The sequence below is a fragment of the Rattus norvegicus genome, chromosome 2 (genome assembly GCF_036323735.1).
Source record: "Rattus norvegicus strain BN/NHsdMcwi chromosome 2, GRCr8, whole genome shotgun sequence".
Taxonomy (NCBI): domain Eukaryota; kingdom Metazoa; phylum Chordata; class Mammalia; order Rodentia; family Muridae; genus Rattus; species Rattus norvegicus.
The window spans coordinates 151071337-151087951 of NC_086020.1; the positions used below are offsets into that span (position 1 = coordinate 151071337).

General features: G+C 35.0%; 1 protein-coding gene across 1 annotated transcript in view; it reads left to right on the forward strand.

Moving 5' to 3' along the window:
* LOC134478905 (uncharacterized) overlaps nt 1-16615 on the forward strand; it is a 91496-nt gene that overhangs the window by 48677 nt on the left and 26204 nt on the right. Inside the window, 10 exon segments of the mRNA XM_063282809.1 lie at nt 752-901; nt 2251-2292; nt 2888-2969; nt 7364-7441; nt 9037-9100; nt 11906-12082; nt 14210-14388; nt 14803-14964; nt 15924-16033; nt 16418-16607. Of these exon segments, the coding sequence (XP_063138879.1) occupies nt 752-901; nt 2251-2292; nt 2888-2969; nt 7364-7441; nt 9037-9100; nt 11906-12082; nt 14210-14388; nt 14803-14964; nt 15924-16033; nt 16418-16607 (1234 nt within the window).

Genomic DNA, 16615 nt, shown 5'->3' on the forward strand with positions numbered 1-16615 from the left:
AACACGAGTATTCGAAGGTAAGTTTAATACCTGGGTTTACACAGCAAACACACCAGATTATATTATGTCCATCATTAAAACATTCCAAAAAAATCCTTGAATGTGGGTTGGAGATCTGTCAGGAGATAGAATGGAAAGGAAAATTGAGGAAAAAATCATTAAACACACTGTATTTTTATGGAGAATTCTCAAGAGCAAATTATCCATAAAAGGAATGAAAAAAGAAGAAAATTTATACCTCATAGATGATTGTTTGTTAAAAATACTTCTAAAAATGCCAGTATGTTTGATAGGAATACATTCTTCTGATTAATTGGAAAAATTATTGGTAGAAAGAATCGTGTTTTTGGTTACTTGTGCGATATATACTTTGTGGGTTTCCTAAAGGAGCAACTGGAAAGAGGTAAGTGATTCATTTAGTACAGGGAGATGCACAAGAGAAAATGGATTTTGTAAGTCAAACAATAATTTTGATTTTATTCTAGAAAACTTGTTACATGTAATTAATAAAAATAAAAGTCTTGAAATAATTTTCTTTGTGTATTATGAGAAAAAGCAAAGCAAAATGGTTGTTACTTAACTAAATCCAGGTAAGAAATATTGAAATAGGTCACTTTCTAAAAATGAAGCTCTGCCTGGATATAGAAATGGATGTGTCCTCCTTTGCTCTGGGGCTGGCAGAACTGGGTCTTACCACAATTCCAACTACCATGCAAATTAAACTAACGGAGATATTTGATTCTCTTTTTAGGAATAAGAAGAAGTTTAAAGTAAAGCATGTCATTCCATTGACTTACCTGTGGCTTGGTAATGAAGTGGACATATTCAGGACAGACAACAGCCCTGCTTCCAAGTCCATTTACCTGTATTGGCCTATGGGAAATGCTGTTGTCACCTTTTGGTAAGTACTAAATTTCGGACCGGTGATCACAAGAGGATTGTTTCAGAATTTCTGGGTTGAATTAATGGTGTGTAATTCACTTCCCAGTGAATGAGAACTCATTCTAAAATTCCCCAATTAAAAAACAACAATCAGGCTATGGCTATTGGTGACCATTGAAGAATGTGTATCTAGTAACTTCTTTCACCAAAGATTTTCATCATCACAAAATGTTTGCAAAATGAAAATCAATTTTATTGTGTGTGTATATAGGAGGATATCTCAACTTTCCCACTTCTATGATGACCCTAGATTTTCTATCCTCTTCACCATATACATTTCTACATGTAGGTACGTGATTTCTGTTCTGATTTCTGATGTTCATCAAGACTCCACAAGAGCTGTGGGGCAGGACAAAAGTGCATTGTCTTCTAAGAAAAATGTTGACAGGACAAGGTGTTACTATATCCTAGACATTCTTCTCCTCAGAATGATCTGATTTTATCTGTGTTTTAAAAGTGCACACATATATAGTTTAGTATATTATATTAAAATGTGACATATACTTTCTACACACACATTTTCTTAAAATTTGTATTAAGTTGAATGATGAAAAATTACTCATGCAATACACAAGTATTTAAATTTCCGTGTAGCAGATTATCACTGTTGTCTACAGTCAATTAAAAAGGACTAGTGGCATTAGACCATCAGAGTCAGGTATAATTTGCAGAGTTAAGGAAAATTTCAAATTTGCATTCTTAATTTTCATAAGAAGATGTGCTCATGGCATATTTATATTATCTTGAGTGCAGTTGTGGAAATCAAAGGGAGTGTGTAGCATATGCCTTCTGCTCTACACAAGCATACACTGAAATTCAAATTTCTTTTCTACATGAAAAGTTCATGCACACCCCAAATTTGAGCCCTTTTCATTCTTCTGCCCAAACTCTTAGTGTCATCACACAGTTGACTCAGATAGCATAAACAAACGTTTTATGAGAATTCTAAGCTCTATGGGTTTGCTCTTTACATGGAAAAGCATTTGTCATAGACTCTGACAAAAGAGAAGATCACCTTTGGTTGTTATCTGAATATTTTCTACTCCTCTGGTAAAAATTCTAAAGATGGTGATTTAATGCTTAGTGTTTCTCCCTTATAGAATACGATAAGTATTATATTTAGGAATGGTAAAGTGTCAAATGACAGCAATTCCACTCCAAAAAGATGGGTCGTGAAGAAGTGGAGTCATTTGGAGACTACCAAATACATCTATACCATAATTAATTGCCACAAACAACATATTTTTATACATAATAACCTTAGAAATCTTACCACTTATCACAACTCTAATTTTTTCAACTTTACAGTTCCATGGAAGAGACCATTTGGTGGTACTTCTTTCTACAAAGGTATTTTACTTATGTTCATATTTTAATTCCTTGGTGATATAGGAATGCCAGTATGTGTTTTTGTTTTGTTTAAAAAAAGTATATATATATATATATATGTATATATTTCATAGTCTGTCTCGAAATCAGCTGTTAATTAGATGATGAATGGATAATGCTTCATATTCTCCTGTCCATTGCTTATTTTATTTAATTTTGGGCAAGTTCGTCATGTATTATTTATTCTTTGTATTAGAGTAAACACTACTCTCAAGTCTTAACTTTAAGTTTCCCTAAGTAGATGTCACTCTAGTATGCATATTCAAACCATCGGCTGCTTCCTCATTTGAGGTAAAGCAGATTTCTACTATTCTGTTTGTTTCAGATACATCATTTTCAGGACTGGCTATATTATTTAGGTCAATGTACTATTATTACCTGACCATGTTGTTTCTGAAACATTTTTGAGAATTCACCAGTCAAATAATGAACTTTGCTGAACTTATTTTCTTGTATTGAAAGTTAAGATGATTCTGAAAACACCATTAATAGGGATTAGCTTGAAATAAGCTACTAATTAATTTTGCTGTACTATATGTTTTATTGCATTTGACAGATCCATTCGTGATGCGAAGAAGCAGAACAAAACAGATCTATCCCTGCAGATATCCACTGAGGACATTGCATACTGTGACACTGTATGTGAATACATATGAAAACTAATATTCCAGGTTCATGATTAGGAGAGAGACAGTTTGTAAAGTAATGGACGATGGAGACATAAGAAGTGCATTGATGGGGAGAGTGGAAGTGACGAGGGAGGGACAGGTAGAGAATGTAGGCATTAGTGTGTGGATATTGTATCTGTATTCCATGCACACATAGGACTCTCATATGTGACATGTAGATAACAACATGAAACAAAACTGATTCATGTACTAGCCGTCTGAAAACAGGAAATAATTTTTGTTAAATCAGTGAAAATTGAATAAAGTAGTTTCAACAGCAAATCATTCCCATGAGGTATTATTACTACAATTAAACTGCCCCCTCCTGAGGCCTTATTGCTTATATATAGCCTTTTGTGTTTTTTCCACTATTCCTTATATATTTTAAAATATTTATGACTAGTAACCCAGTCTTGTTATGTAAGATTATCATAAAGATTTAGAGTTCCTCTCCTTACCGAATCGCTCAGTGATATTTTAGCTCCTAATCTTCATCCTGTGCTACTTCTCTATGTCCCTGACTGTGCACCCTCACACCTGCACTTGAATATCAGCTACAAAAGTGTGGCCTTTTATTCTCATAATCATTTGAATATCTAGTCAGGAGGGCATCTTTACACATAACTTCTGTTCACAAATTACCCTGATAAATTTAACAGTGGTGTGTGTGTGTGTGTGTGTGTGTGTGTGTGTGTGTGTGTGTGGTGTTTATGTGTGTCTGTGTTCATCTTTGTGTACAGTGTTTAGGATAAAACTCACAACTTCACACATACTATTCAGTAGTTCTATCACTGAGTTAAACTTAAGTGTCTTTTAAATAATTGTCTATTTTCTTAATGCTTAAATTATTGCCTACTTTCCAGTATTGTTTTAGTGCAGATCAAATATTTCACTATTATGCAGCAGGTAGAGCATTGAAGACATTTCCTACTGTAAAGCAGAAAAGACTGTAGCTTAGTGATCACCATCTCTGTCTTTCATAAATGCTAATGGGTATAAAATGGACCTAAAGCCAGTGTTCTAACACGTCACTGTGGATACTACACTACACTTACCAAGGTGAAAACAATGAAGCTGGTTTAGATCACCAAGCAATTTCTTCTTCTTACCAGGTCTACGTTATACAAAACAGTAATTAAATATAATATAAAATAAATTTCAATTCTGTGACATAAATCAGGGAACAAGCACTAACGTGGCTGACCATTTGTGTCCTCAGGACAGAGAAGAGCAGAACGACCCATAGGGAAATGTTCTCTTGCCTCTGCTGTTGACTTCAGCTGTGGCAAACCCTCAGCATAGGACATGAACAATATTCCTAATGTCTTTCAACACTCCTGTGACTTAGATACAATTCCTATGAAATGAACATTTTTACTAATTTTCTCCTATGACTCTATGCTTTAATATTTTATCCTACCATAATTACTGAAAACCTTTTGTGTAGTTCAGAATATTAGTAATATTTACTTTTAGCTTGCATTCCTGTTATGATATTTCCTTCTTGTCCTTCAAGAGACATTATCAAATCATCAAAACACTCTTCTACCTTTCTTCAATATCCTCCATTATTTTCTTTCTCCATGTTCTCTAGTGAGTATTTAGAAATACATAATACTTCATTTTTATATTATATGTATTATAAATATTAACATATATGCAAATTTCTTATTGGTTTTTTGATTTTCTGTTAATAGTTCAGCCTTTTCTTTTAATAGTTTGAAATTTTTTGAATTATCCATGTATTTCATTATACTTAAGATACACCTGTAAAGATCTTCTATGGATAAATTAGGAAAATGTTTTTACTATTTTCATGTTTGTATATTTCCTCCAAATTTTTCCTTTTATCTTACTCTTAATATTCAATGTACTTTCCCACACTGCTTATATTTTAAGGTATATCGATGTAGACAATTTTAAAATTATCTTTATTAGGTAATTTCATATAAGTATAGAAATGCCAAATCACCTGCACAGTATCATGATACCCTCCAATTTTTCCCCAATCGTGTTCTTATCTTCTCTTGAGTGCAATGATTATCAATGTATAAAATATTTTCTTTAGGGCTTAGTATTGTTTAGAATAGAACTGCATTGTCCTCCTGAGTCAATGCATATGCCAAGACTGGGGGACAGTATTTTACTACATGCCTACATGACTTTAAGTAATGTGTTTTGAATTTCATACCTTGTTAATAATAGTATCACCAAATTCTTGAACATTTATTCTATTAATATGCAATTTCAATGTTTACAGTTATTATTTCTAACTGAATGTATAGTCAAATTTATTAAATTAGCTATATTTTTATTTATTTTTGAACAATTAAAACATTTTATTCCTCAGAGAAGAAACATTTGAACTATTGTAATGATATAAGAATGATATAAGAATGCCTCACATTTTTGTGGTTCATCATGAGTCAAGAATTATTTAAACATGTATTATAAAACTTCCCATTGTATTTTCATATGCACGCTTTAAAAATGTTAATTTTAAAAATATTATATTGAAAAGTTTCTTTGTCTTGAAGTCTGTTTTGTAAACAAAATCACCGTCAGGAAGAAATGTACACATCTTTTCAATCATTATTAAATATTGATATGTTTCTAATGGTCTGAAAACAAAATTTTTTACCATAATGTGAATTAAAGTCCTATACAAATAGTTACCCTATGGCATGTGTGGAATTCTTTATAATAAAACTTTTTATCTTATAATTACATGGATATTTCAGATATTCAACAGAAAAACAGAAGCTTTACTTTTCCTTAATGTGCTATGCTCACATTGTGTGTTTGTGTGTGTGGGTGTTTGTGTCTAACTGTATTTGCGTCTAACTGTGTGCATGTGTGTATATGTGTCTATGTTCCTGTGTGTATATGGTTTGAATGGATGCACATATTTCATTGAGCCATGTTGGTGTAAGAAGGAAACTTACATGTGTTTATTTCCTTCTATTATGTATGATTTCTGATCCCTGATCTACATTTTCATCCATAGATGATTAATTTTACATTATGAACAAAACCTTAAATTGGTTAATTTCATGTTACATTACAACTACAAGATCCGAGCTTTTTTTTCATATTCAAAGATGCTTTTGCATAATTGTTACCCTCTGTTTAACTACATGCAAAATGAGTTAGGGTAAGGTGTCCTTTTCATAAAATTCTACTAAGCTGACCTGTAACATTAGGGTCTTCGATGAGTCTTCAGAACCACACAAACACATAAACAAACTAACACACACACACACACACACACACACACACACACACACACAAGCACATGCACATGCAGAGGCTCACACACACATACACAAACTCTCCTCATTTTCAAAGTAAGAGTTTATGCCAAGCAGTTGATTAATAAAGAATAATAAAAAAAATAACATATAAAATCTCTGGGAAAGAGATGGCTTGTGAAGTGATTTCCTTCGGTCTCTGTTCAAGGTTATGGTTAGGGATAGGGAGAGAGACCTGTGCTGTGTTTCTTACTGAAGGGACTCTTTCCTAGAAACTTAAAATCCTTATCACAGATATCTGACAATATAGAAACTAACTTCATAAAAATATACTTATCTACTCACTGTCTGGTTATGTATAGATTTCCAGTACATCAGTGTTGTTTTCTCAGACTACTACACTTTGATTTCATGCTATTTCCTTCTTGCTGTCATCCTAGGCTTTTGGAGCAGATTCTAAATATGAGAGGCAGTAGAGAGCTAATAGTACAGGACCCTTCCTTATACATGGGTGTGTTAAGAAATGGAGTCTTCTCTGTAAAATATATATTTTGGATATCTAGGTCTAACATCCTAAAAGATTTCAACAAGAGTGTACAGATATAGAGTATCTGTATACCATTTTACTATTTACAACCCTGATATGAGAAGAGTGCTCACTAATTTGAATTGTTATAAAAATAATTGTGCTGCTTCTCATCCTCATTTCCCTAGAGCTGTGCACATGCAGCTCATGGAAGTAGGGTCTAATGCTGGAAGTCCAATTGGGAGGAAGCAAATGTCTCTTCTCTCCTTTTAAGAGCCCTCCCTGACTACCTTCTGCCATAATTAAAGAAAAATCGGGATGCTTAGCACTAGCACGCATGGCATCTCAGTCACCCTTTATCTTACACAACCTGTGACAGTCATGTTTGATTTCTCAGTACCCAAGCTTTCAATTTTCAGATAAATATGTTATACTGAGTGTCTTCCAGACTTATGGGAAGAAAATAAGTTACATGTTAGAGGAGTCGTTACAGAGTATAAGTTATCAACAAAGATTAGATCATAGTAAATTTGTACATGAGCTTCCACATTGTTTTAAAGCATTTTTTCTCTCTGCACATTCTATAGCCTCTGTATGTAACAGCAACAAACTTCGATACAGTCAATGACATAATCAGCAAGTTACTGCCAATGATGAGAAAACATGTAAGTTACTTTCAGTCTACTTTGAGTTAAAATGGAATTTTGCTTTTGAGATTCACATATGTGGAAATGTGTATATACAGCAGAAATAAGATCACTATACATTGATATATCATATTTGACAAATGCTACCTTTTTAACCTGAAGTTATCGAAGACATAATAATAGTCCTTTGAGTGACATTTTTTCTTGAATTCCTGTCTAGTTTTATGTGATTTAATGAACTAATAGCCTAATGATTTGGGCTATATGTTTAGATTCACTAGATAATAAAATTTAAAATAAATTGTGATTAACTTGTCATATGCTCACACATAATTTAACGGATACCAATGTTACTGGGAAGAGTTTTCTTTCGTCTTTGCTTCTCTTTTTCTTTCTTTTTTTTAAATTAGACTATACTCTCTCATCTTGCCCATTTCTTCTTGTTTTTATCTCTCTGTATGGAGGTGTAAGCGTACATGTTCTGGTGTGTTTATTTTTAACTTTGAATAAGTCTTTAATGAATGCATCTGTTTTTCTATATTCTTTTTGCATCCATATGTGTATATATCTTTGTTTTTCTATTTTAGAATGTGCATGAGTATCTCTGTTTAACTGTGTATGTATGAGTGTTGCGATGGGTTTGTGTGTACGTGTCTATCACTTTCTGTGAGTTTGTAAAATGAGAATCTCCATGATGCTCTGTCTCTGTCTCTATGCTCCACTCCCTCTCCCTTCCTTCCACTCTGTCTCACACTTTTTCTCTTTCTGTTTCATTATCACCTCTCTGTGTATGTTGGGGCATGGATGGGTATTTGGTGGTGTGTCTGCTGGTATGTTTTTTGTCTCCAGTATAATACTTACAATCTATATGGGGCAATGTCATTGGTTTTAAATAGGAGTCTAAAAGAAAATAAAATTAACAATTCTGGTTAGAGCCACTCCTGGGTGGTGCTCAATAATTTAACAGAAAGTTCTATTCCGATGATGGTTTCAAATGGATCCATAACACTTTTGCAGTGAATACGTTCCAGACCTTCTTTCCAGCATTGCATCTATTTTCCAGAATAGACCTATGTCCTTCATCTCCACAGACAGGACATCTCACATTGAAAGCCAAAAGCAGTTTTCCCTTCTAGGTACCCTCAAAGACTCTCTGTTTTTGAGTATTTTGTTCACTGTTATCTAATTTATCATATCTTTCAAATGTTCCGTTGCTAAAGTCATCATAGTCACTGTGAATATATGCATCTGTGAGCACTAGGTTGTGTGCTCATGTTAAGTTGAAGTTAAATATTCCTTGCTCAGTATGCCCAGATGTGAGAAATTACATAATGATATTTGTCTTGGTTAGTGCTAATAGCTGAATGCAACTTCTTATTTTATAGTGGATCAGTAGATCAAGGCTCCATCCAGGAGGAAAGGCAAGTACCCAAAGGTTTTCTCCTGAAATCAATCCTGTTTGCTCAAACCTGTGTTCAGAAGATATATCATTAATACTGGTCTAAATAATTTCCCTGCTACAGAGCTAGATATGAAAAGTAAAGGAAATTGCTAGACTCTTCAAGTCTCCCATGTCAGCTTATTTGTGATGGTTGCTTCTTCTTGCCTTCCAGAGCATTGAAGATTATCAACTGTGGTTCTGTTCTCGCCCTGGGGAAGCTCCAAGAGTACTCCAAGGTAATAACAGGGTAATCTAAAGAGGGACTAGCTGAGTTTGGTGAATTCTCAATGTGTCCATGCTTTGTCTTATACTTAAACACTAAAACAAAATGACTTAAACAAAATGTCATTCATTTAAATCATTATTAATAACTAATATGACCTTCAGACAAAAGATAACATCTTATAAGCAACAGTCTGACAATGACAGGAATTTTTCTGTGCTTTTCTTTTTGTAAAACTGAATTTTCCTTCAAAGGCCAACAAAACAAAACTTTAGGCATCTTCTTTCTGGAGAAAACAATTAAAAAAATCATTTGGTGATCATTACAGAATATCCTCCTACCTAGAGAGATATCTCAAGGATTTCCATAACTCACATGGTAGCTCACAACTGTCTATAACTCAAGTTTCATGGGATCTAATTCTCACATCTGACCTGCACACACACCAAGTGCAACATAGTAAACAGGTATTTATGTGAGCAAAAGACTTACACACAGAAACAAGTTTAAATCTGAAATGTTATATCTTCAATTTTTTTCTATTTATTCCAAATTATATAGATTGTTTTGTAATGAATAGTATAAATGTAGCCATTTCTCTGAATCCATGTAAAGTATTCAGTTGACATCTCATAGGACAAGTAATTCTGTAACTGAATGTGAGATCATATTCTGATTTCTGGAGACAACCTGACTTAAACTCAGCTACTCCATTTATTGCCTTCTTTTATTTCAATACAAGATTATTGCCAAATAAATAATGTTAATAGAATTATCAGAAATGATTGAATAGGAATTAAAAAACTGAGATCACCAAGTGTGCATGCAAACCTAGTCTTTTCAAAATCCTGAAAATGTGAAGTTCTAACTCGTAAAGAAGATGTTCCTTCAAGTGACATAAATTTTGGCAGATTTAAGAGCACAACCATTCTGGAAATCAGTCTGGAGTTTATTCAGAAAATTGGACATTGAACTACCTGAGGACCCAGCTATACCTCTCTTGGGCACATACCGAAAAGATGCCCCAACATACAACAAAGACACATGCTCCACTATGTTCATAGCAGCCTTATTTATAATTGCCAGAAACTGGAAACAACGCAGATGCCCTTCCACAGAGGAATATTACTCAGCTATCTAAAACAATGACTTTATGAAATTCATAGGCAAATGGAGGGAACTGGAAAATATCATCCTGAGTGAGGTAACCCAATCACACAAAAACACACATGGTATGCACTCACTGATAAGTGGTTATTAGCCCAAATGCTTGAATTGCCCTAAATGCACAGAACACATGAAACTCAAGACGAATGTTCAAAATGTGAATGCTTCACTCCAACTTTGAAAGGGGAACAAAAATACCCTTGGCAGGGAATAGTGAGGCAAAGTTTAGAACAGAGGAGGAAGGAACACCCATTCAGAGCCTGCCCCACATGTATCCCATACATATACAGCCACCCAATTAGACAAGACAGATGAAGCAAAGAAGTGCAGACCGACAGGAACCGGGTGTAGATCTCTCCTGTGAGACACAGCCAAAGTACAGCAAATACATAGGCAAATGTCAGCAGCAAGCCAGTGAAGTAAGAACGGGACCCCCGTTGAAGGAATTAGAGAAAGGACTAGAAGAGCATGAAAGGGCTCGAGACCCCATATGAACAACAAGGCCAAGCAACCAGAGCTTCCAAGGACTAAGCCACTACCCAAAGACTATACATGGACTGACTCTGTGCTCCAACCTCATAGGTAGCAATGAATAGCCTAGTAAGAGCACCAGTGGCAGGGGAAACCCTTGGTCCTGCTAAGACTGAATCCACATTGAACGTGATTGTTGGGGGGAGGGCAGTAATGGTGGGAGGATGGGGAGGGGAACACTCATATAAAAGGGGAAGGGAAGGGGTTAGTGGGATGTTGGCCCAGAAAAAAGTAAAGGGAATAGCAATCGATATGTAAATAAGAAATACTCAAGTTAATAAAGAAAAAAAAGAAAAAAGGAAAAAATAAAAAGAGCATACTCTCTCATTCAGGCCAGATTTTTATGTTTTGTCAAGTATAATCATTGTACTAAATCCTAATGCTTTTTTTTTATTTTCCGCAATTTCTGTTTTATCTCTCTTCTCATTTATGATTTTGGAAATCTGCATATGATTTCTGAGACTTTTAGTCACTTTAAGTTAATGTGTCTTGTGATTTTCTCAAAGAACCAAATCTTGGTTTTATGGAATCTGTTTCTAATTGATTTCAGACCTGATATTATTTCCGGCTGTCCTCTTCTCTTTTGTTGGTTCTCTCCTTTTTGATCTAGGCTTTTCATTGTGCTTTTAAGTAGCTAGTATAGGATATAAGAATTATCTTTGTGAAGAAAATTAGTGCTCATATGTATTTTATGTACACAGTGTGAAATCTTTAAATTGCTTAATATTAAGCTTGACAAGTGAAGTAGGATTCAAATGATGTAAAAAGTTTGTTGATATTAGTACTCCAACAGGTATGTCTTCAAACTTTTAGAGCAGAATAGAACAAAAGTCCCTCTAATACATTGCACTGCTAGGTCTATATTCTGTAAAGAAAGTGGCACACTGAAATTTTTCTCGTCATTGATTTTAGAGTTCTCAGCTTACTTAATTATAGTGTCTCTGTAAGGGTTCTAGGGTTCTAGTGTGCACAGTCTACATTATCCAGAAGAAGAAGGAAGAGGACTAGGAGTAAGAGGAGAAATATGAAGAGGAGAAATACAGCAAAGCATTTGAAATTGTATCAGAAAGTTTGCCAATATTCACTTGCATTGGTTATAATTCATGTTTTTTTCTCAAAGGAAATGAGTATCCACATGACATTATAATGATAAATATTCAAAAGAACTTCACTTCACGGGACTTAAGAAACTTTACTGCTTTCCCTTCCCTACCTGGGCTGATCATGAAATATCTAAACGCTGATGCACAGGGGCAATTCATCTTAAGGCCCAGAAACTCAGCCAGAAGCCAAAAAAGTGAGTCTGACATCTTATTTTGGGTGGCTTTTCTTAGTTCCCATTTTAAATTGTCATAAACATCACGGCATAATATCATTTCCTTTCCTGGGAGTGGGTCACTGTACTAAACAAAATAAAAACTAAAAAATATGTTCCAGGTCCATATGAACAGAACTCTAAATTCTGATGTGAAGACAAGGCTTGGTTATAGGGAGAATGTTTCATTTTTTTTCCAGGCACCATAAATTGGTATAGCAAGCACTGTGTGTATACATTTTTTTCCTATGAGAATTGCAGGTCTAAGCCATGGATCCTGATATGTTGCCCATCAAGTGATTGTATGATATAGACCCAAATTACCTTATAAACTGCATTTTGACAAACTATTGCAAAGCTACATAATAAAAGTAGACTTATGGGATTAAAGATATTCTGTTGCAGGGTTGAATAGAAATTAATTTAGGCTTTTAGCTAACTCTCTAATCTCACTTCAAATTCTATAAAAATACCCTTTATACCTATATCTGGAGTCAAAATGATGCTAAAATTGATAGACTGGGCATTTTGAATTTTTTTAAAATACTTTTCAAAGGATAGAATTCTTTTATAATTTCTCCTCACTCTCTTTTCTTGGAAACCTCCCACTTTCACACTTGATTTCTTTTAAATTTTGTCCTTTTTTTCTTAATTATTCAATTTACCTTTGAAATATTCTTCCCTTCCTGGTCCACCCCTATGAAAACCAACCTCATACCTCTGTCCCTTTGCCTCTTAGAGGGTGCTACCCCACCAACCTTCCTATTCCCACCTCACCCATATATCCTCCCCTTTTCTGTGTCATCAAGCCGTCACAAGAGCCAGGACATCCCTTCCCCCTGAGGACAGACAAGACAAGATCTGCTACATATGCAGCAGGGGCCACAGACTGGCAATGTATTCCCTTGGGTTATTAGCTAAGAACCAGGGAGCTCTGAGGCCAAGAAAATTAATATTATTCTCCCTCTTATGGGGTTGTTCATTCCTTCCCCTAATTCGTCCAATGGGGAAACAGGGTTCAGTCTGATAGTTGCCTGTAAGTATCTGCATCTGTCTCAGTCAGATGTTGAAAGATCCTCTCAGAGGACAGCCACGTCAGTTTCCTGCCTCCAAGCATATCTTTTCATCAGCAAGATTATCATGGTTTACTGTCTATACATAGGATGGACCAGAAGTTTAGGGAAGTTCAAGAGGGCCTTTCCTTCAGTCTCTGCTCCCATTTCTGTCCCTGCATTTCTTTTAGACAGAAAAAATTCTGAGTCAAAAATTTTGAAAAGCGTTTTGGTATACATATATATATAAGTACACACACACACACACACACACACACACACACACACTCACTCACACACACACACACACTCACGCACACACACACACACTGATTGAGATATATTTGTCAGTCTATATAATATTATTTGTGATTTCTGCCCTCCTGATTTTGAATTAGATAGCCAGGAAGACAATATGTTCTACAGTAATGAAGGCTGTTTTATACTGTGTTATATTACTCATTTGTTTTCTTTTAATTTATTTGTTTTAAGTAACATATTTAAAATTTTATTATGGATCAATATTCTAACAGAAAACTCAGAAAGGATAAAGAAACTAGAATTTCAGCTGTATTCTTACACTAAAATATATAGTCATACATATTTTCTCATGGGGGGGCACATACTGCTGCTAAAATAAACTTAACAATGGTTCATGAAAATGCTGAATAAAAAACGAAGGATAAAAAGACATTAGAAAACAGTAAATTTTTAAATGTGAATAAAGGCAGGGCATCAACAAAAATGGATGTGACTACTGAAGCAATACTCTATACATATTTCAGGGAGCTTGTTCAACCAAGGTTTCTAGTATTTCATGATGCACTGTGGAGTGAGACAGCATCATCTTGTGGGAATTCCACCTAGAGAACTTTAGACCATGTCTTAGAGACATCACTAAGATTAATAACAGTGTAGGTTATACAGGAAGAAGGCTGCATAAACACAACAGAATTATTAACCTATTAAAATAGGGACATTTTGTCATTGAAATTAGTTTTGTAAAAGATTTGTATAAATTATACTATCCCATGTAACGATCTCAACTCCTGATCAGATATGAAGGAAAAGACTCTTAAGAAACAAAGAACTTCTACATCATCGTGGTGGCACAGCATCTGTGTGCCTCACCCAGACCAAATATGCACCACCCAAAATCTTAACAATGGAGGAAAACTGTTTGGAAGAGAACTCAGTTCCATTTGTCAGGATGGCAACCTGCCGTCAGCAATTCTGGTATGTCTCATATGGTTCTTCCCTGGCTCTCTTAAGACAAAAATCTTGCTTCTAAAATACCTGACCCCTTCACTTCTATGACCATGTGGAGTAAAAATTGTGTCCCAAAACATTGGTTTTAAAATAGGAAGATGAGAGAGGGTTATTCAGGAATGATGTATTAGAAATGTTGGATTTAATCCCTTAACAATTTTGTAAAATGTGATGAAAAGCAACGTTGCCTGAACTTTAAGGATTACCATTAGGGTTGGATGTTTACAACAAAAGATTGAGGCACCAAACCAGCTTGAGGTCCTGTGTGTCCATGCAAGTACTTGAACTGCACCTGTGCATACCATTTGTCTGGTTCTCACGGAGCCAATAATGCTCTGTGCTGCACAAAGTCTGACAGATATTTCCGTATCTACTTCTCAGGACATGCTGTCCCTACTAAAAAGGGAAGGGCCCACAACGGAGGGTGTCTTTCTAGTACGTCCGAGTATAACATTGTGCCAAACAATAAAAGACAAATTGGATTCAGAAGAAGAGGTGGACATGAACAAGCAATCAGTGCACATAGTTTCGTGGATCTTTAAGGTAGGGAAAGTCCCTCCATCATCCACCCTCAGGAATCCTGAGTCTATGGAATTAGTGCTCTTCTCTTTGTATTCCCTTGAGTGACAATAGATACGCAGGAGAGAAATATGGTAAGCTCAAAGTCTCCTGTGTTAACGTTAATAATGTGGATGATGTTTGTTCAGAAATTGTTTAAGCTATGCAATTTTTTGGTTATCAAATGTGAGCCCTCCCCTCATTTCTAGTAGACCCAATCTCAAAGCAAATGTCCTTATCCTCTGGTAAACAATCTTTGTGACTCTCTTAACCAATGCACAGAGCCCCAGTTCAGGACTTAGTATGTATGTTTATAAACTGTGGCTCAGAGCCACAGGATATTTTGTTCATTGTGCCTTAAACAGCTGTAGTTTTTGGTCACAGTCTCCAACCATTGCAAAGACAACTTTTTTGATGGACAAGGGCTGTATTATCTGTGAATATTCGTTAAAAATTTAAATAGAGTTAGGAGTCACACTTTTGTAATGAAATATGGACAGGGCATTCTGTAAGAACCCTGGCCACATGTTATTCCATGCTTCCAGTACCAGACCTGGCTTTCTGCTCCTCAGAAATCAGATAATAGTTTCTATGGTTGCTTTTGTTGTGGTTACCATAATTGTATGTTTCTCTCATTTGAAATAGTTTTCAAGCTGAAATATTGGTTGCCTATTTGTGCTGGCTTGCTCAGCTGTCCACTAGAGGAATGTTGAGCTAAGGAAAGTTGTTTCTATAGTCCAAGTAAATCTGAAAATATACTCTTGGGTTTCTAGTTTGAATAGATGAAACTCACTGAACCAATATATCGTGGAACGTTCTAAGTACGGGAAATTAGCAGAGCTGTGAAGGAAGTTAGAATTAATGTGAAATTTACAGTTAAATGCATTTTGAATAATTTCCATGATTAATTTTTTTCCATGAAATAATTTTCCTCTCTTTTTAAGGACTTCCTAAAAAACATCGAAGGAAGTCTGATGACCTCAAAACTGTATGATGAGTGGATTGCTGTAACGAAAAAAGTTGATGAGGAAGAGAAATTAGCTGCAGTGCAGAGGTAATTGTTGGCAAACTCTGTGAACAACATCAACAAAATAGAAGTAATATTTGCTTACACATTAGAGATAATAGACACAGAAATATTTACTAAACACATTGAGAGACAGGAAAACGTTTCAATTGTTCACAAACACAAAAGACACATTCAAAAGAGAAGTGTGTGTTACCGAGGGAATTACAGTAGCCCAGGCTTATTATCTTATCTTCACATTCTAATTAGAATTTTTTTTCTGATTTGGATAAATATTTCAAGGAATAATTGAGTAAAAATTCTTTCATCTTATTTTCAGAGCATCAAGCAATCGACTCTATTACTCTGTTCCCTTCATTCATATTGAGAAATTGAGTATACTTGTTTAAAAATAACTCTCTCTATGTTCAGTCTTTTAGATAAACTGCCACCTGCAAATGCTGCGCTTCTGAGGCAATTTTTTCAAATATTATATGAAATTAAAAGTAATTCTCCTGTTACTGAAATGTCTTCTCACCATCTATCTGTTGGGATAGCCCCATGCCTCTTATTCATGCCCAGCTCCTGGAATAATGGAAGGACAAAAGACATTGCCAAAAAGGTAATGCC